The 22,498-nt window shown below is 40.7% G+C and overlaps 1 protein-coding gene across 1 annotated transcript in view; it reads left to right on the top strand.

The window, feature by feature from the left end:
- The window catches only part of OTOGL (otogelin like), a 198,907-nt gene that overhangs the window by 110,860 nt on the left and 65,549 nt on the right, over window positions 1-22,498 (top strand). Inside the window, 5 exon segments of the mRNA XM_044277229.1 lie at window positions 2,096-4,323; window positions 15,008-15,185; window positions 16,931-17,073; window positions 18,350-18,373; window positions 20,832-20,924. Of these exon segments, the coding sequence (XP_044133164.1) occupies window positions 2,096-4,323; window positions 15,008-15,185; window positions 16,931-17,073; window positions 18,350-18,373; window positions 20,832-20,924 (2,666 nt within the window).

Below are 22,498 nucleotides of genomic sequence, written 5' to 3'. Positions count from 1 at the left end.
CAGCACTACACACCTATTATATCTAGTGACTCACAGGTGGCCTTTCCTTTGATGGTACAGTAGATGTTCTGCTTCCTCTTTTTCTTTATTCCGCTCAGACAACCATGATGGTGTCTTCTTCTTCCAGCCACATCTTGTCTCTGCAGATTTTGTCACATAGACATCTTAAGTTCCTCACTTTTTCATTGTCCCCCTACCTTCTCAATACATACTTCCACTCCTGGTGCCCCAACAAAGTCATCTTGCTGCTACTCCCAATACTAAATTTCTTCACAATATTGAAACCGCCTTGGGTGTTGGACAGGAAATCGGTCAAATTGTTTGATATGACTGTATTCCTCTCAAGTTTGTGAGTATAATAAAGTCTGGTTTGGGATTAAAATTCATTGCGGTGCTTCACTATCTTTGCCTATCTGGTCTTGACCAATATAGGAGAGGTGAAGAGATGTGTGGCAAGAAGACAGTAATTGTTGTATTGTTAAATGTTGACACATGCTGAAATGGTCTGAGTGGAGTTATTGGAGAGCAGTGTGTTTTCAATATTGTGAAAAGTTGAACTAGGTGTGAACAAGACCCACCACACTGGTAACCTGCAGCGCTCAAAGTAGGATTGACAATTCGGAATTGACTTGTTTTTAAACCATAGAGAAAGCGACCTCCTAAATAATTATTGCCACACAGTGCCCTCAAAATAATCGTGCCTAGGAAATAGTGCCCTTACAATAATATTGCCACATAGTATCTCACAAAAAAACTGTGCCAATCTGAGTGCCTCCAGTAGTAATAAAGCCCCCCATAGTATCCCCAGTATTAGTACCATACCTGATAGTGCCCTTAGTAGTAATAAAGCCCTATCTAGTGCTCTCATTAGTATTAATGCTCCCCCTGCAGTAAAGCCTCAATAGTGCTCCCCATTAGTAATAAAGCCTCAATAGTGTTTATCAGTAGTTACAATGCCCTCTTATAGTGTTCCCAGTAACAATAAACCCCTCCCACATTGCCTACAGAAATACTAGCGATACCACTGGAGTAATTGTTATCATGATTCTTCTTCCCCATTAAGTTTGCATACTACAGGCAGAACATTCTATGTTTACAAAGAAAAATGTGCTGCCAATCCGTGAGCATTTCTGTACCCACATAAAATATCCGATCAGCCAACAAATATGCATTTGAACATGTAAAAGTGCCCTTAGATTCAGCAGTGCAATTATTGGGTGTGTGTTCTTTTCCTGCAGAAACTTTATCTACTTTATATTAAAATTGCTATGAAATTAAAGGGAGTCTGTCACCAGATTGTGACCTTATAGACCGCTTACATAGCGCTCTAGCATAGCAGTCTATGATTCTAATGGTACCTTTGATGTGTGCTTCTGAAGTTCCCCCAAGGCAAAAACTGACTTTTATTCAAGGGATCGCAAGTGCCCAGGGCGGGGTTCACCTTGTTGGAGCCCAGGCTGTTCTGCCTCTTTTCGCCATATCCCCGCCCCAGCCTCTTCCTCTGCCCGCCCCGCTCTTCCTTTGCGTCCTCCTTCTCTGCAGCCGAATCCCGCGCCTGCGCTATCCATTGCTTGACCGGGGCATGCGCACTGCGATGCCCATTGTGGGCACGGCATCGCAGTAGCTACTACGCATGCGCCGGCCAACGGCGAGAAACAGAGGCGAGGAGGCGGACCAGATACACCCACAATGGGCATCGCAGTGCGCATGCCCCGGCCAAGCAATGGATAGCGCAGGCGCGGGATTCGGCTGCAGAGAAGGAGGACGCAAAGGAAGAGCGGGGCGGGCAGAGGAAGAGGCTGGGGCGGGGATATGGCGAAAAGAGGCAGAACAGCCTGGGCTCCAACAAGGTGAACCCCGCCCTGGGCACTTGCGATCCCTTGAATAAAAGTCAGTTTTTGCCTTGGGGGAACTTCAGAAGCACACATCAAAGGTACCATTAGAATCATAGACTGCTATGCTAGAGCGCTATGTAAGCGGTCTATAAGGTCACAATCTGGTGACAGACTCCCTTTAAATAAGTTTATTGCATTGCTTTGATTTACAAATAAAATATAGTTATATTAACAATATACATTTTTTTTTCCATTTTAAGGTGTGCCAGTAAAATCAACAGTTTTACCTTTTGCAACAAAGTTAACAAAAACCACATTAGCTCCAACTATCTCTAGCACTGCAGTAAAATATCCACTAATGACATCTTCAACTCCACCAGACTTTTATGACATATCAACAATTTCTACAATACAGTCTTATATTGAGAGAAAAACAACCCTCCAAGAACACATAAGACCCTCACTTCCAAGCACATCAGATAAGTATGAATCAACTCTTGAACTGCTTACCAGTGACTATGACAAAACAATTTTAAGGACTTCAACTGGCCCTACACAGCAGATAACAAAAAGCACTATTCCTGAAATGAGAGGTTCTTCAACAACTTTAGAAACATTCACTTCTTCACTTAAAGACACAACATCACCTCAAACAGTAACATCCTTTGCATCTATGAAAACAATGCCTCCAAGAGAAGCTGTTGACACAACTAAGACCCCAACAAGAATGTTGGGGCAGTTTTCGCAAGGTCTGTTCCAGTTGACAACAAGGGCAGTTACGGTTTTGCCATATTCATCCATAACAGAGAGTACTGTTTCAACAGTCACCACAGGTACCTCAGAATTGCCAGTGCAATTAAATTTAACATCTCCAATGGAAGCAAGCATGCCATCTGTGTCGCTTACATCAAATGTGGTCACTACTCCTTTAACTACGTCACTGAAGGAAATCCCTTCCACATCTAGATCAACTACTTTTGAAGAATTTCAAAGTAGTAAGTCACCTCACACAACTTTTAAGACAACCTATGGAAAACAATTAACCAGCATGTTGCTTCATACTTTGGTATTAAATGAAACTTCTATTTTGCCCACATATACAACACACGTGAGTATATCTGGAAGTCAGACAACTCCATTGACATCAGCATCATTTCATCCATATTCAGAGCTTACTCGAACACCCACAACATCTATTCCTACTTCAACATCTATTCCAGATCTACACCAAACAACAAAATCTGTGACACAAACTAAAATGAAAGAAGAACTGTCAACATTGTCAACAAATGTATTTACATCTGAAAAAATTGTAGCAACTTCAGCCCCTGGAATTACCCTCAGTGTGTCTATATCTCCATCTACAATAAGTCTAAAAACTTCAAGGATGTCAACCACACTTTCAGATCTTACTGTACCTTCAAAAAGTACTACATCTACTACAGAAATAGGGGCTACATTAGGTTATTTACAGTCCACTGAGTCAACTAAACCAACAATTGTATCTAGAACAACAGAGTTTACAAAGACCTCCATAAAACACATGGCTTTGTCTACTACTAATGCAACACTTATCCAGACTCGACCTGTTACCCTGAGTACTAAGAAATTTCCAAAAAGTACAGAGCCATCTTTTAAGACTTTAACAACTATTAAAGAACATTTGGGTACAAGCTTTCCAACACAAGAAACACCAACAAGTAGCATGGAAAGCAGATCAACAGATCATACTATTTCAGCTACACAATTATTTGGTTCAAGTTCAGCCATTAGTACTTTTAAGCAATCAGAAGGAACTATTAAAGTCACTATTACACATCCAAGTAAATCCTCCACTTCATTACCCACTGAAAGCCTGTTTACTACTTTGTTGCCTTCTGTAAGTTTTGACACTTCATCACAAACTTATGGAAAAATTACAGATTCAACAACTAGATTTTTGGAAAAGCATACAATTGCTATGCCAAGAACTGAACATCCAGAAACCCCAACAGAACTTACAACTAAGACTGCAACTACAGAACCATTGTCCATATCATCTACACTTGGGGCTATCAATGGGACAGCTTTGAGTGTTACTGCTTTTAATGGAACAACCCAAAAAGTCTATATCACTCACAGTTTAATGAGTACTATAAAAGAAAAGCCATCTACAGTATCTGTAAAATCTGTTGAACCAAGCACAATGGACATCACCCAAATAGCATATACATCTTTAGTAACTAATAAGACATCGTCTGATAAGGCATTGACTGATTCTGCTTTTCCAACTCTGGAAACTTTACGACCAATATCTAACTATACAGAACTAATAAAGTTAGGAACCACACAATCGGTACACACATTATCTGAATTGTCTGTGCTACCCTCGACCACTGAATCCATGAGTTCAGAAACAGCAACTGAGCTCATGGTTAATCTTACAGCATCATCAGATTACTATTCATTTGGAACCATGCTACAAACCAGTAGCCCTTCGGAATGCCTGGTGAGTAATATATTTTGTCTTAATGAAACTTTGTATATTCATAATTTCTCCTGATGCTTTTTTCACTGTTTTAATAAGATGTATGTATTTTTTGTAGAATAACATCTTAAAACAGTAAATAGGTTATCTCATAAAAAAAATGAAAAACAGACATCATATAGTTATTAACAAACTCTCTCTATTATGTTGGCGGCTCATGCCTGCTGGGTGTCCTGCTCACTCTGGCAGGCACAGATGCCGTTCTGCTTACCCTGCTGCCAATACTACTGTTCCAACTGGTCTGGACTTGCTAGCTCTCTGCCCTCCTGCAGCAGGCCTGGCCGCCAGAGTCCTTTGCTGTCCTACCTGTCTATAGGGAGCATACACGACTTCTAGCTCTTAAAGGGCCAGAATGCACAACAAAATTCTTCCCCAGCCTATGGTTGGCCACTTTAGGGTATTTAAAGGGGTTGTCTCACTTCAGCAAATAACATTTATCATGTAGAGAAAGTTTATACAAGTCACTTACTAATGTAATGTGATTGTCCATATTACCTCCTATGCTGGCTGGATTCATTTTTCCATAACATTGTACACTGCTCGTTTACATGGTTACAACCACCCTGCAATAAAGGTGTGGTAGTCATGCTTGCACACTACAGGAAAAAGTGCCAGCCTCTCTCGTGGCCGGGAACATGGGAGTGCACATAGCCTGGTGCTTTTTCCTATAGTGTGCAAGCATGGGCACCGCTGATGGATTGCAGGGCTATCGTAACCATGGAAACGAGCAGTGTATAATGTGATGGAAAAATTAATGAAGCCAACAAAGGAAGGAATATGGAGAATCACAATACATTAGTAAGTGCCTTGTATTAACTTTCTGTACATGATAAATGCCATTTGTTGAAGTGAGACAACCCTTTTAAGGCATCTTCCCCTGTAGGAAGGTACCTGAGCAATAGATTTACTAGATCCTGTGAATGTGCATTATTTCTGCTTGTCTGCCTATGTACTGACCACTACCTGGTTTCTGGATTTTGACCCTCTGCTGTTGGACCTATGCCTGATCTGTCTATTGACCCATTGACCCTATTCTGCTTGCCCTGACCCTAGACCATTTACCTCAACCTGTCCATATGATTGTGCTTGATCTTTTGGTTCTCCACACCATTGTCTTTGACCCCCGTGGGTCAGATGTCAACCACACACACAGACTACTCCAGGAAGTAACAGCTTGGTGGTTCCTTTGCAGTGAAGTCCAGATCCCTTTTTAGGGGTTAAAGGGTAAATACCAGGGGACTGCCAGAATAATGTCCTTAGCTTTAACCCAAAGCCAAATGTTTTGGTTCCACTCCCACTGCTGTTACACCCTCTAACAGAGTTAGAAACAACCCTGTACCTCACATGGATCTATAGCTCCACGCATTCATTGCTCCAATTAATGTAATAGATTTATTTCAGGCTAGCAGCTCAGGAACAATTTCCTTTCTGCTTCACCTCTCTTTCAGTAACTGTCACTTTATCTAACCTTAGATCCAGTTAATGGCAGTTCAAGGATAGAACTGAGCATGTGCAACCATCTCAATGATGTTGCTGGGGTGGACAGAGAAATAACGAAAAGAAGAAACAGCAAATTAGACTATACAGATAGATTTTATTGAATAACTCAGTGGCTATGTAAAATTCTTAATTACATGCAATTTAAAAATATTCAGATTTAGGTGCTAGTTTTAATAATGTAAATTTTTTTTTCATGGGATAACCTTCTTTTATCAGGATTTAAGTATTACAATTTTCATGTTTATGCCATTCTTAGGATCTACAGAAAAAATAGAATAGGACAGCACCACTTACTAGAACAAATAGTCCATGATATGGCGGCGGTGCTCGTGGCGTCAGGTCCCGGCCTCAGGGACCCCTCAAACATAGAAAAAACTTCAGGAAAGTCACGGCACTCTTAGTCTTGAATCAAAACTTAGTGTTTAATTACACCGAAAAATACACCAAGCTTGAGAAAGACCTGTGCGTCGAAACGTTGCTGTAATTTTTTGGTGTGATTTAAACACTAAGTTTTGATTCAAGACTAAGAGTGCCGTGACTTTCCTGAAGTTTTTTCTATTCTTAGGATCTATTCACATAGGCGCTTTGGCTTTTGTGGAGTGTTGGATTTGTCATAAGAAGGTTCCAAACAATGCCCAATGGACCATATTGCTTTACAGTGGGTCTTGTAGAACACCATTGTGGTTCTTTTTGTTTTGATGGCAAGAATAACTCTGCATGCTGTACTTTTATTGCAATAAAATGTAACAGAGCTGCCCAAAGAGCCTCTGTCTGTGGTGTATCACAATGACTATACTTGTCTTGCCTTGATGTGTACACAACACCTATCAAAATATGGGCAGAATTAGACACAAAAAGTTAAACTACAGGTGCTGAACATGTGAATACCACCTATATGAAATACCTAAAGCACACACAAGCAAACCAGAAATCCATTGAATTGGAGGAAGCTGGGGAGTACTGAGGAAGCTGACGCGAAACACATGTTGGGGTGCTTTTCGAGGTGCCATTTTGGTGTATTTTACTGTTTTGAAGTATTTATTTAATTGTAACCTTTTGGGGGTGCCATTTGGCAATGGATTTCTATGTTATAACCATTCCTCCAATTCAATGGATTTCTGGTTTGCTTGTGTACATCTGACCTTAATGTGACATACTCCTGTGGTGGGTGTTTGTCAATGCCAATTCATATACTGTATGTGTTTTATTATACTAATTTGAAACTTTAATAAAGATTAAATTTTATCTGTGTTTACATTGTGCTTTAGGTATTTCATATAGGTGGTATTGCCTTAATATGTGCAAAATGATATAAATAGTTCAAAGTTTATTTTTTTATTTTTTTTAAATTAATAATCTATTCTGACATTTAAAACATACAAGAAGAAAGAAAGCCAGTGAACCCCCAAACTCCCCTACTGCATGGGTAGAAAACCTGGAAAAAATGGTCTCACACTAATTATAAAACTTGTGATTATCATTTTTCTTCTACCATAGAAGTCCTGGTGTTATAACCAAAATAGAATTTCTTATAATGCAGCATCTTATGCACCTGCCTTTTTCAGTCGCACAAAGAGGTAACCATTTCAGCCATCCATTTATGAAAACTAGATAATCTAGCCATAAATGTAAGTTGGATAATAAAATCTACATTGCAATTTTTCCCCACGCTACTTCTCCCAAAAGAAATATCCCTGGTTTTAACTCAAAATCTTCATTAAGAATAACCTTAATATAATTTTGGATCTCTACAAGTATCAAAATAATTTTGGACACCTCCAAAGCAGGTGCATAAGGTCTGTATCTGTTTCTTCATATTGTTGACAATTAGAGTCACTAGTGTTGAGAAAGCGAGCATGCTCGGCCAAGGATCGCGATTGCGATGCTTGAGTCAGTGTATTTAAATCCAAGTTAGCCTCTATTTCTGAAAAGTTTCTGCTGGGATTTGAACACATAACTTTCTAGAGGCAAGGACTTTAACCACTCAGCTATAACGCTTAATGATACACTATGTCAGAAAAACCTCATAGTAGGTTGTCATGTAGTAAGTATTCCTATTCAGCAGAAGTATCATTTCAGTGCAGTTTAACATGTAGCTGTATAGCGTAGTTCCAACACCAAAAAAGGAGGAAAAGGCAAAGCACGACTAACAATATATATAAACTTTATTATGGTTCCCAAAAAGGGAAAATCCGATAAAATACAATGACGGACAATACAGTGGTGGGTAAGAGACACACAGGGTGGAAGAGGATCACAATATGGACAACATGTAAAAACAATTAATGAAAAGGTTAAAGTCCTGTGTGTGAGATGAGTCAGGGACAGGACTCATCTCAGGTTAATTTGCATATGTATCAAATAGTTTTTTTTACACAATAAAAGCACACAGAGCTATGGGGACTGGGTATTGCGGATGTGCTAGCGGCCATCTAGCAACCCATGTCCTCAGCTCTATACACAAAATCCTGGTGACAGGTTCCCTTTAACCTTTTATTCCCATAAGGTATGTGCCTCTCAGAATTAGATTTTAGGATGCTTTTAAAAATATCCCATATTGTGGCTGTATTTTTTATTTTTGAGGACTTTGTCCCAGTTAGTTAGGCCTATGGCCTCTTAAATGGCTAAATATAGCTTTTTTGAAGTTTGGTATTTTTGTTCCTCTCTGAAGATATACTCTTTTGAATGATAATTGGAAGGTTATTTCTTTATGGTCACTATTTCCCAGGTGTCCCCAAACCTGCAAATCTGTTGTTCTGTCAGGCCTGTTGGTTAATACTAAGTCCAGTATGGCCGTCCCTTTATTCGGGTCCTGAACCAGTTGGGAGAGGTAATTGTCTTTAGTTATTGCCAAGAACCTGTTTCCTTTATGAGATAGACAAGTTTCAGTTTCCCAGTCTATATCTGGGTAGTTGAAGTCCCCCATAATAACTACCTCATTATGATTTGCTGCCTCATCTATCTCGTTTAGTAGTAGATTTTCTGTGGACTCTGGTATATTAGGTGGTTTATAATAAACTCCTATTAGTAATTTATTATTGTTTTTGCCTCCATGTATTTCTACCCCCAGTGACTCCATATGTTCATGTCCCCCACTTATATATTCCTGGAGTGTGGGCTTTAGACAGGACTTTACATAAAGGCAGACCCCTCCCCCTCTCCGGTTTTGGCAATCTTTTCTAAACAGACTGTAACTCTGTACACTAACTGCCCAGTCAGTTATCATCCAGCCATGTCTCAGTTATTCCCACTATGTCATAGTCCTCCTCACACATCACTTTTACATCACATCATTTGCTGATGACACAAATATTTGTAACAGATGTTCCTGGAGGGATACACCAAATGGAAAAGGATTTAGAAAAACTAGAGGAATTGTCAAAAATCTGGCAACTAAACTTTAATGGTGATAAGTGCAAGATAATGCACCTGGGGCGTAAAAACCCAAGAGCAGAATATAAAATCTGTGATACAGTCCTGACCTCAGTATCTGAGGAAAGGGATTTAGGGGTCATTATTTCAGAAAACTTAAAGGTAGGCAGACAATGTCATAGAGAATGCTTGGGTGTATAGGGAGAGGCATTACCAGTAGAAAGAGGGAGGTGCTCATGCCGCTCTACAGAGCACTAGTGAGACCTCATTTGGAGTATTGTGCGCAGTACTGGAGACCATATCTCCAGAAGGATATTGATACTTTGGAGAGAGTTCAGAGAAGAGCTACTAAACTGGTACATGGATTGCAGGATAAATCTTACCAGGAAAGATTAAAGGACCTTAACATGTATAGCTTAAAAGAAAGACGAGACAGAGGGGATATGATAGAAACTTTTAAATACATAAAGAGAATCAACAAGGTAAAAGAGGAGAGAATATTTAAAAGAAGAAAAACTGCTACAAGAGGGCATAGATTTAAATTAGAGGGGCGAAGGTTTAAAAGTAATATCAGGAAGTATTACTTTACTGAGAGAGTAGTGGATGCATGGAATAGCCTTCCTGCAGAAGTGGTAGCTGCAAATACAGTGAAGGAGTTTAAGCATGCATGGGATAGGCATACGGCCATCCTTCGTATAAGATAGGGCCAAGGGCTATTCATAGTATTCAGTATATTGGGCAGACTAGATGGGCCAAATGGTTCTTATCTGCCGACACATTCTATGTTTCTATGTTTCTGTCACTAATTCCAGTTCCCCAGTTTTATTAGTCAGGCTTCTGGCATTAGTATACATACATTTGAGAGGTTTATGTATATTTTTTACCCTACAATTTTCCTTCTGAGCTGTTCTAGTCCCTCCTTCCATTCCTCCCCCAGTCCCATTACCTTGCCCCCAGTCTCTATCTGCACTATCTTCCCATCCTATAACGTAATTACCTTCCCCCAAGTCCCTAGTTTAAACACTCCTCCAACCTGCTAGCCATCTTCTATCCCAACACAGCTGCCCCTTCCCCATTGAGGTGCAGCCCATCCCTATGATAGAGCCTGTAGCCAACAGAGAAGTCGGCCCAGTTCTCCAGGAACCCAAACCCCTCCTTCCTACACCAGTTCTTGAGCCACTTGTTATCCTGCCTAATCTCCCGCTGCCTTTCTTGTGTGGCTCGTGGTACAGGCAGTATTTCGGAAAATACTTTTGTGGTCCTTGCCCTAAGCTTTTGACCTAAATCCCTAAAATCTTTTTTAAGGATGCTCCACCTACCTCTAACTTTGTCATTGGTTCCGATATAGACCATGACAGCTGGATCTTTTCCAGCCCCTCCCAGTAATCTGTTAACCCGATCCGCGATGTGTCGAACTCGAGCGCCAGGAAGACAACACACCGTTTGACGATCCCGGTCTTTGTGACAGATCGCCCTATCAGTACCCCTAATAATTGAGTCTCCCACTACCAGCACCTGTCTGGCCTGCAATGCTCTCCTGGTCCCCTGCTTACTGGAGCTGACATTCCCCTGACTGGCAGAGGAAGTGTCTGGCTGCAGCAGTGCTCTCCCTGAACTGAACTAACATCCACCTCATCTGCCAACCGTGCAAACTTGTTGGGGTGTGTCAGATCAGGGCTAGCCTCTCTGGCCCTCTTCCCTCTACCCTGCTTTCTAACTGTTACCCAGATAGCTACCTCACTTTTCTGAGCCTCCTCGCTATGACCCTCCCCCACATCTACCCCATAGAGTGCTTGCTCAGTAAGCAGCAAACTCTTTTCCATACCATTTTTCTTCTTTTGTGAGAGGCAAATGCAATGATATAATAAAGGTCTGTAAACAAAATGTTAAATAGATGTAAATTAGAATATTGTTTGGCATCCTATTCTCTAAAGAAATATATGTAATCATCAAAACTGGAATACTTCTTTAAGAAATTTTTGACCAAACCTGTGAGAGCCATTTAATGACTTTTTTTTTAAAACATTTTCGTAAATATTTAGGCTACTTTCACACTAGCGTTCGGGGCTCCGCTTGTGAGTTCCGTTTGAAGGCTCTCACAAGCGGCCCCGAACGGATCCGTACAGCCCCAATGCATTCTGAGTGGATGCGGATCCGCTCAGAATGCATCAGTTTGGCACCGTTTGGCCTCCGCTCCGCTCAGCAGGCGGACACCTGAACGCTGCTTGCAGCGTTTTCGTGTCCGCCTGGCCGTGCGGAGCCAAACGGATCCGTCCAGACTTACAATGCAAGTCAATGGGGACGGATCCGTTTGACGTTGACACAATATGGTGCAATTTCAAACGGATCCGTCCCCCATTGACTTTCAATGCAAAGTCAGGAGTCCCCATCAGATCGGAGTTTTCTCCGATCCGATGGTATATTTTAACTTGAAGCGTCCCCATCACCATGGGAACGCCTCTATGTTAGAATATACCATCGGATTTGAGTTACATCGTAAACCTCAGATCCGACAGTATATTCTAACACAGAGGCGTTCCCATGGTGATGGGGACGCTTCATGTTAGAATATACTGAGAACTGTGTACATGACTGCCCCCTGCTGCCTGGCAGATGCTGCCAGGCAGCAGGGGGCAGACCCCCCCCCCCTCCTCCTGTAATTAACTTATTGGTGGCCAGTGCGGGCCCCCCTCCCTCCCCAGTATTAAATATTACCAGTGCGGCGGCCTCCCCCTCCCTCCCTCCCTCCCCAGTATTAAATATGACCAGTGCGGCCTCCCCCTCCCTCCCCAGTATTAAATATTACCAGTGCGGCGGCCTCCCCCTCCCTCCCTCCCCAGTATTACATATGACCAGTGCGGCCTCCCCCTCCCTCCCTCCCCAGTATTAAATATTACCAGTGCGGCCCCCTCCCTCTATATTTATTGGTGGCCGGGCCAGTGCGGATTCCAAGTATTGTGAGCAGTGCGGCCTCCCCTCTCCCCCCCTAATTAAAATCACCCCCCCCCCCATCATTGGTGGCAGCGGAGAGTACCGATCGGAGTCCCAGTTTAAATCGCTGGGGCTCCGATCGGTTACCATGGCAACCAAGACGCTATTGCAGTCTTGGCTGCCATGGTTACTTAGCAATAAATACAAGCATTATACTTACCTGAAGAGCTGCGATGTCTGACCGGCCGGGCGCTCCTCCTACTGGTAAGTGACAGGTCTGTGCTATAGGCAATGCGCCGCACAGACCTTTCACTTACCAGTAGGAGGAGCTCCCGGCCGGTCAGACATCGCAGCTCTTCAGGTAAGTATAATGCTTGTATTTATTGCCAAGTAACCATGGCAGCCAAGACTGCAATAGCGTCTTGGTTGCCATGGTAACCGATCGGAGCCCCAGCGATTTAAACTGGGACTCCGATCGGTACTCTCCGCTGCCACCAATGATGGGGGGGGGGGAGTGATTTTAATTAGGGGGGGAGAGGGGAGGCCGCACTGCTCACAATACTTGGAATCCGCACTGGCCCGGCCACCAATAAATATAGAGGGAGGGGGCCGCACTGGTCATATTTAATACTGGGGAGGGAGGGAGGGGGAGGCCGCACTGGTCATATTTAATACTGGGGAGGGAGGGGGGGCCGCACTGGCCACCAATAAGTTAAATACAGGAGGGGGGGGGGGGTCTGCCCCCTGCTGCCTGGCAGCATCTGCCAGGCAGCAGGGGGCAGTCGTGTACACAGTTCTCAGTATATTCTAACATGAAGCGTCCCCATCACCATGGGAACGCTTCTGTGTTTAGAATATACTGTCGGATCTGAGTTTTCCGAAGTGAAAAATCAGATCTGAAATAAACAGTTATGCAAACGGATCCGTTCTGAACGGATGCAAGCGTTTGCATTATAGGAGCGGATCCGTCTGTGCAGACACCAGACGGATCCGCTCCTAACGCAAGTGTGAAAGTAGCCTTACCTATTGTAAGGCAGTTATTTCACCCATTTCACTCTTCCAATATTTCCAACTAGTGAAACTTACAGTGGGGCAAAAAAGTATTTAGTCAGCCACCAATTGTGCAAGTTCTTCCACTTAAAAAGATGAGAGAGGCCTGTAATTTTCATTATAGGTACACTTCAACTATGAGAGGCAGAATGGGGGAAAGAATACAGGAAATCACATTGTAGGATTTCTAATGAATTAATTGGTAAATTACTCGGTAAACTAAGTATTTGATCACCTACAAACAAGCAAGATTTCTGGCTCTCACAGGCCTGTAACTTCTTCTTTAAGAGGGTCCTCTGTCCTCCACTCGTTACTTGTATTAATAACACCTATTTGAACTTGTTATCAGTATAAAAGACACCTGTCCACAAACTCAAACAGTCACACTCCAAACTTCACTATGCCCAAGACCAAAGAGCTTTCGAAGGACACAAGAAACAAAATTGTAGCCCTGCACCAGGCTGGGAAGACTGAATCTGCAATAGGCAAGCAGCATGGTGTGAGCAAATCAACTGTGGGAGCAATTATTAGAAAATGGAAGACATACAAGACCACTGATAATCTCCCTCAATCTGGGGCTCCACGCAAGATCTCAAAATGATCACAACAACGGAGAGCAAAAGTCCCAGAACCACACCAGACGTGTCCCCCTGCTTAAGCCAGTACATGTCCAGGCCCATCTGAAGTTTGATAGAGAGCATTTGGATGATCCATAAGAGGATTGGGAGAATGTCATATGGTCAGATGAAACCAAAGTAGAACTTTTTGGTAAAAACTCAACTCGTTGTGTTTGGAGGAGAAAGAATGCTGAGTTGCATCCAAAGAACACCATACCTACTGCAAAGCATGGGGGTGGAAACATCATGCTTTGGGGCTGTTTTTCTGCAAAGGGACCAGGACAACTGATCTGTGTAAAGGAAAGAATGAATGGGGCCATGAATCGTGAGATTTTGAGTCATAACCTCCTTCCATCAGCAAGGGCATTGAAAATGAAACGTGGCTGGGTCTTTCAGCATGACAATGATCCCAAACACCACCCGGTCAATGAAGGAGTGGCTTCGTAAGAAGCATTTCAAGGTCCTGGAGTGGCCTAGCCAGTCTCCAGATCTCAACCCCATAGAAAACCTTTGGAGGGAGTGGAAAAGTCTGTGTTGCCCAGCAACAGCCCCAAACATCACTGCTCTAGAGGAGATCTGCATGGAGGAATGGGCCAAAATACCAGCAACACTGTGTCCAAACCTTGTGAAGACTTACAGAAAACGTTTGACCTCTGTCATTGCCAACAAATGGTATATAACAAAGTATTGAGATGAACTTTTGCTATTGACCAAATACTTATTTTCCCCCATAATTTGCAAATAAATTCTTTAAAAATCAGACAATGTGATTTTCTGGATTTTTTCTCATTATGTCTCTCATAGTTGAGGTATATGATGAAAATTACAGGCCTCTCTCATCTTTTTAAGTGGGAGGACTTGCACAATTGGTGGCTGACTAAATACTTTTTTGCCCCACTGTATATGAGCCTACAGTACATTGCAGCAGCATTTTATATAACCCTAAAATAGCCACTTTCCTTTCTGTTTTACCGGAAATAAACTCATAAATCTTGTAGTCCTCACACACAAAAAAGTGATTCTTAAATTATGATTCTTAACAAATAAATATTTACCTTTCAAACCCAATAAATAGGGTCTGGGATCTTCTCAAAATCTCAAGGTGTGAATTTTAAATATCTTTTAATCCCCTCAAACAGAATGTTTTGATTGGTTGTGTGTATTTTCTTTTATAGCCAAGGTATATTGAGCCATTGGATCCATGCAGCCAGTATGTTTGCATCAACATGGGATGGATGTTGTATAATGTATCAAGTAATTGTCATAAAAATGTGGAGAAACCGGATTGTGGCTTTCGTGGGATGCCTGTTCAAGTTAACAGTGACAGCTGCTGCCCAGAATGGGAATGTCCTTGTAAGATATTTTTTTTTTATCATGTTTATCATATGTACATGTATATATGAATTTAGGAGGACATTTTGAATCTTTTTGAGGTGCAACATGGTGCACTATTAGACAGAAAGTTGTATAATTTACTATAATATAATAGCTGTTTCTTGTTGTGTTGAAATTTCTATGGAAATGCAGTTATTGGAAATATTGTTTACTTTTTACAGTAGGAAACTGGATCACCAAATGGAAAGGGCTTAGGCTAGGGCTACACAGTGACATGTTTCGGCCGATTTCTTGTTGTAGAAAAGTTGTGTGAAATTTTTTATAATTATATATGGTGTCGCACTGTGACTTGTGACATGCTGCGAGTTGGATTTTTGTACGACTGTTGCGTAGCAGTCGTTACAGTGCAACACCATTGACTATAATAAAATAGTAATAATAATGCGACATTGGTGTGACCTATTTTTGCGCGACACGTTGCTATGTAGCTCTAGCCTTATAGTCTGTAATGTAGTAAATCTCTTTGACACTTAATGGAGTCTCCAAGGAGAATTAGTATAGTAAGTACATCAATGGCCCACATTTATTCACCTAAAAGTCACCGGAGTAGAAAAGTGATGACAAGTGGCCATATTCTCCTAGGATACTTCTACATTTATCAAATGCTTTTTTATAAATTATCATTTAATCATATACATTTATTTAAAAAAAAGAAAAAAAGGTGCAAAATATTGTCACATTTATATGACTTCAGGTGTAAAAAGATTTTAAAGCAATTGGATATTTAAAAATGTGTCAAATTTATGGGTGAACCTTTTTATTCATAAGATTCAAATGTTACCAGCTACCCTATCAAAATTTGATTGGCATAAGTACACCATTGTAAATAAATGTGAACCACTGATTTTATGGTGCTGTGTTTAATTCTTAATCTTAGACATGTAGTCAATGAGGGAGATGTATCAAGACTGGCATTCTGATGCACCAGATCCCCTTGCACTGGAATGAGATTAGCCTAATTTATTAAGAAGAAGATGCCGGAAAATCAAATTTATGCCAGCCAGGAACTGGCATAGACTTGAACTATAACTTATGCTCCGCCACTCCTGCTAAGTCTCTTTTCTTAACACTTTAAAAAAGTGGCAAGGTGCTCAAAGTCACAAATTATGGAGCAAATGGTGTGCGCCATAATTTGCAATTTTTTTCTGCCACAATAGTTGCATAAAATCTTTAATAAATGTCCCCCACAGTGACTTTTTCTTAATCAAATAAAATGTTGGAGTATGGTAATATCTGGTATTTACTTGTGCATAGCCTGCTTATATCATGAACCCCTTGGGATGTCAGCTCACAGGTCCACTAAAGGTTTTGGTTCTCCTAATTTAGTCCAATGTTCACATTCTATCAATCTCTTTAAAGAAACAACCCCACATTTTTTTTTATTGTCTGGCCTATTAAAAAGGTACGTGATGTAAATTGTAATGAAGGTAATATTTTTATTGGTGACCGTAGTTATCGACTTTTTTCTGGCCCTCAGTTGTGTCCTGTGACTGTCACTGTATCTTGTGTGTGTGGCCAGGAACTCAGCTTCTCTATTCATTACTATGAGACTGACATCGAAGCTTTCATAGGAGTCTAATGGGCCAAAGAATAAAAATTATCTTTAAGATAATCATCATCAAGTATTGTAAAATATTGTTTGGCATTAACAGCAGTTTCCATTTTGTAAAAGCGCTTTCACTAACTGATATGTCTTCTTCTAGGCCAGTGCTCTGTGTTATCAGAGCTGAGCATCATCACATTTGATGGGAATAATATTGCACTATATAATGCTGCACCATATATTTTGGTTAGACTTCCTAAAGAAACTATTGTTGCTCATATAGAAAAATGTCCTCCAAGCCTGGTAAGTTGTGACAATATATTTATCAAAATCCGTATTAAAAGGAAAATGTCTTTTCAGTTAGTAAAGTTAGTAAAGGGCATCTGTCAGCAGATATGCACCTATGACACTGGCTGACCTGTTACATGTGCGCTTGGCAGCTGAAGGCATCTATGTTGGTCCTATGTTCATATGTCCCTGCATTGCTGAGAAAAATGATTTTTTTAATATATGCAAATGAGCCTCCAAGAGCAATGAAGGCATTACTGTTAAACCTAGGGGCTCAGCTTTCTCTGCAACTTCCACACCCTCTCAACTTTGATTGACATGGCCAGGAAAAAGTGGACAGGGTGGCGCAGTTGCAGAGAGTGTTTAGCCTCTAGGGTTAATGGCAACACCATCATAAAGGCTCATTTACATATATTAAAACATATTTTTTCTCAGCAATTTGGGCACATATGAACATGGGACCAACACAGATGCCAAGTGCACATGTAAGTGGTCAGACAGTTTCATAGGTACAAATCTGTTGACAAGTGCACTTTAAAGGGAACCTGTCACTATAAAAATACAAATTAATCTGCAGGAAACATGTTACAGAGATGGAGGAGCTGAGCAGATTGATATATAGTTTTATGGGAAAAGATCCATTATAATTTGCATTTCATTCATTTAAATTCTTGCCTTTTCTCGCCTTTGAAGTCAAAGAGGTGGTCTTATCAGTGATAGACAGACCTTCTTCTATGACTGTGTCTACAGAGGTAGCTGTCAATCACTGATAGGACCTCCTCCTGGTCTTCAAAGCCCAGAAAGAGTAGGAGTTTGAATGAAATACAAATCATAATTAATCTTTTCTTATAAAACTATGTATCAATCTGCTCAGCTCCTCCTACTCTGTAGCATGCTCTCTTCACTCCTACACCATGTTCAATGTGACAGGTTCCCTTTAAATATTAATAGACTTTGTCACTATTATTATAGTGTTAACAATTATATGCTGTAGGATACAAATAGGCCCAATCACATGTAATGTTCATCTACCATTTTAAACTTTTGCCCACCAAGGGTGGAGCTTTGGAATATGCATATGCCAACTGGTAAATAACAGGGAAAAGCTTTTCCAAAGTAAAATAAAGGTAAAAATAAAAGTAAAAATGTAATTTTTGTCTGGAATTTTCCATTGTGATTTTAGGCATCTCTTTACAGTACAAAAAGTACCACTGTACAATAAATGACTTTTGCATAGTTTACCTCAGGGTAAAGCAGTTTTAACTACTGTCTTTATGTTTTTGCTTTCTAGAGTGTAAACTCCATACGAAAGTTGGTAAGTAATCATTAAATTCCACTGAACCATGTTTCAAATAACCAACACTGATAGCTCTTATAGTCCTCTTAATACAAAACCTTAAATATACTGAGTAATATACTTGGGATAAGTGAAATACAGTGAAGCTTCCAATCTAGTAAGGACCAAGTGAAGAGAAAGATATCCTCACATCTCAGTGCCTCTGGAAAAAGTCATGAGGCGAAATATGTTGGGGTCTGAGGTTGATCCCGATACCTCTTTCTTTTCTCTTGCATCCTTACCTAGTTGATACAAAAAACTTAAGTGTGGATAATCACATATGTCGGTCATGCAAAAATCTAAATATTATCATATAAAGCAAAAAAAAACAATTAAAACATATAACTTTTAATACATATTATATAAAAAGAACCCAATTTGGGTATATCCCAACGTATATCCCAACGTAGCACTGCTATGCCAATAATCAGTGATAAACTTGGCATCAGGGGCAAATAAGGGCTACATAGTGGGAAATCTGACCCTGTCAGAACGCTAGATAATGGCTCTGTCCTCATACCTAAGCCTAATATGCCCCTAGAAGCCCTAACAAAATTGTGTTTCCCCAAGTAGATTGATAAAGGTCCATCAGCGGACAAAGAGGGCAATACAACATAAACAATTGTTAAGATAATCATCTGTTATTGGAGACGATACGAAGCAATAACTGAACATAAAAAATATGGAGCAAAAACCTGATGCAAAAAGATACATGTGGGCTCCAAAAATTACCAATGTAGGCTATTTACAGTCAGTGCTGTTGAAAACCAATAACAAGGCCATACAATATAGCAAGGTCCATGAGGACCATTCACGTGCGCCAACTTCCTCAGGATGTAAGTATCTTCATTGAGCAGGATAGCAGCTTACCTGGTTGATACATAAAAAATATTTAGCATTTTTATATTGGCTATGGTTATTGCACCCTAAAAAGTTTTTGTAGGTGATAGTAGATGTTAGAAATAATGCTTAGAATAGGCATTATTTCTAACTCTTGTTTAGTCTATTTAGGATAGTTTTTGACAACATTTTTTGTAGTGTCCCTTTGTGTTTTTTTTATTTTTATTATTATATTAAAAAGGTTGTGCAAGAAAGGGGATTTTTTGGCACCCCCCCCCCCCCAACTTGGCCAGACCTGTAAAGGGAAGCTTACTTACCTGTTTCCCGTCGCTGGCTTGCCACTTCTTCTCCTTCCTGTCTGAGATGCTTTATTGGTCTCCCTAGCTGAAAACATCCAGTTTGACGCCGCCTGCAGCCAATCACTGATTGCCGTGGAGGCTGGACCCCATTTCATCATGTGACTATTTGTCATCATGTAAGGCTATCTGGCCACCTCCGCGTCAGTGAATAGCTGCAGGTGGCATCAAAATGGATGTTTTCGGTGAGGGAGCCCAGCGGCGCATCATATGCTGGGAGGAGAAGCAGCAGGAGCCAGCACAGGGAAGCAGGTAAATAAGCTTTGTCAAAACTCCCCTATTCTTTCACAACCCCTTTATGGCTGGCGAAACACATTAGATTAATGTATTTGAACCCAGGATCGGGGAATCATCTAATGTGTATGGGGGCTTCCTGACTCTCCACCGACAGCAGATGTTAGGGGAAAAAGGCTCAGACATGTTGGATTTCAACACCAGATCCTTTGTGCTCATGAGAGACAAGCCAACACCAGAGCAGTCTGCCAACACCTTACTATCCTCTTCCTTTTAACCCCTTCAGCACTGCCACCATACATGTATAGTGGAAGTGCAGGGTTTAAAAATGACGCCCACTCCTGAGCCCAGCAGGTGCCATAGCCCCTAAATTTCTGCTGTTTTCTGATGTCTGCGATGTGCAATACTGCTGATGGCAGACAATTAACCCCTAAGATGCTATGGTCAAATGTTACCACGACATCTGAGTGGAAAACCCAGGAGTGCGGCGCTACCGGGGCTATAATGCCTTCCCCTTGTTGAGATTTAGTTTCCTTAGTGATAATAGGCCTGAGCCTGTACAAAGCAACCAGGTCTATTACAGGTATATTCCAGTGCAGACTTGCAGGTGGCAATTTTCCACATACCAATGTACTAAATCACATTAGAGTATTGAAAAGGCAATATCGTTATCGTAAGTTCATGGGGAGCTAAAATCTTTTGTTCCGAAAAAAAAACAAAAATCATAAAAAATTTTTTTTAAGCATGCTGTATCAAAAATTTACAAAGAACCTAATTCAAAGGTGACAACCAATATGGCTGTACTTATTGTTTTCACTTTACAGAAATGTCTGTTGTAAAAGGACAACATAAACATATACCATTATGAGTGATATGTGTGCTGGGTAGCTATCCCTAAATAAAAGCAATAATGAATGAAGTAATAAATAAAAAACTATGTTTAATTCTATAGATTGCATGTTATTCATTGGGATACTCCTTTTGATCTTCTTCTAATCTATTTACAGGTTGCAGCTGGAGGTACTTCAGGGTTGTGTTTCAAAAAGCTCAATGTAACAACAGCAAACCTTCAAGTGCTTATAAATCGTTTGGACAGAAGGGTGAGAATCATACTAATAATTAGCTATTAGCAAGGGGTCATAAACATACATATGAATACAATACATGCAATATTACAAAGATCTCATATGCCTGATGCAACACTGTTACTTTAAAAATCCATGTCAGTTTGGCTACATAATCATTTCTGATATTAAAAAAATTATAAATCCAGCCAGTGAACCTCCTCCCCTGCTGCTGCTGAAATCTTACACTGCTCAATCCTAGCTTGTGAATTAGGCTAGGTGAGTGGAGAGTTAGCTTAGCTCCTAAAGACTCATGAGCCCTCTCACTCTTTAGAAGGACTCACTTTCATATTTGGCAGGGAAAGTTTCATAAAGGATTGTACAGCTACTACGACATAGATTTTCAAAGTAAGTACGCCTCATCGGGTTCAAGAGATCTATTTAATAATGTATGGAGTTTGTATTGTAAAAACCTGTTGATAGATCATCTTTAACAATCTGAAAGCTACCAATGAACTGCCTACATACTTACCGTAACAACCAAATAGTAAAACCCATTATGACATTTATATAAATGGGTCTAAAGAAGCAGACAACATGGAGCAAGCCTGGATGAAGAAGTTATCCCAGGGTATGTTATACAGAAAGCAGGTCACACATTAAGGTCTAGTTCACACGAACATATGGCTTTTATAGTTTTTTGCGGTCCGTTTTTCACAGATCCGTTGTTCCATATTTGAGTTCCGTTGTGTTTCCGTTTCCTTTCCGTTTTTCCGTATGGCATATACAGTATACAGCAATTACATAGAAAAAATTGGGCTGGGCATAACATTTCCAATAGATGTTTCAGCAAAAACGAAATGGATACGGAAGACATACGGATGCATTTCCGTATGTGTTCAGTTTTTTTGCGGAACCATTGACTTTAATGGAGCCACGGAACGTGATTTGCGGCCAAATATAGGACATGTTCTATCTTTCAACGGAAAGGAAATGCGGAAACGGAATGCATACGGAACACATTCAGTTTTTTTTGTGGAACCATTGAAATGAATGGTTCCATATATGGACCGTATACGGAACACAAAAAAACGGCTCGTACACTCGCGTTCTGTATACGGGCCGTTTATTGCATTCCGTATACGGATCCATTCATTTCAATGGGTCCGCAAAAAACGGAATGTACTCCGTGAGCATTCCGTTTCCGTATGTCTGCAATTCTGTTCCGCTAGATTTTGAGTCTTGTCCTATTCTTGTCCGCAAATCACACTCCGTGGCTCCATTCAAGTCAATGGGTCCGCAAAAAAAAGGAACACATACAGAAATGCATCCGTATGTCTTCCGTATCCGTTCTGTTTTTTTGCGGAACCATCTATTGAAAATGTTATGCCCAGACCAATTTTTTCTATGTAATTACTGTATACTGTATAGGCCATACGGAAAAACGGAAACAAAAAACGGAACAACAGATCCAGAAAAAACGGCTCGCAAAACACTGAAAACGCCATACGGTCGTGTCAAAGAGGCCTAAATCTTTGAAAGTCTATTCAGCTGGGCATGACTCACTGCTTTCATTGCTAAATAAAAAGTATAAAACGTATACACTTCAT

The sequence above is a fragment of the Bufo gargarizans genome, chromosome 2 (genome assembly GCF_014858855.1).
Source record: "Bufo gargarizans isolate SCDJY-AF-19 chromosome 2, ASM1485885v1, whole genome shotgun sequence".
Classification (NCBI taxonomy): Eukaryota; Metazoa; Chordata; class Amphibia; order Anura; family Bufonidae; genus Bufo; species Bufo gargarizans.
This window is presented reverse-complemented; position numbering and strand designations above follow the sequence as displayed.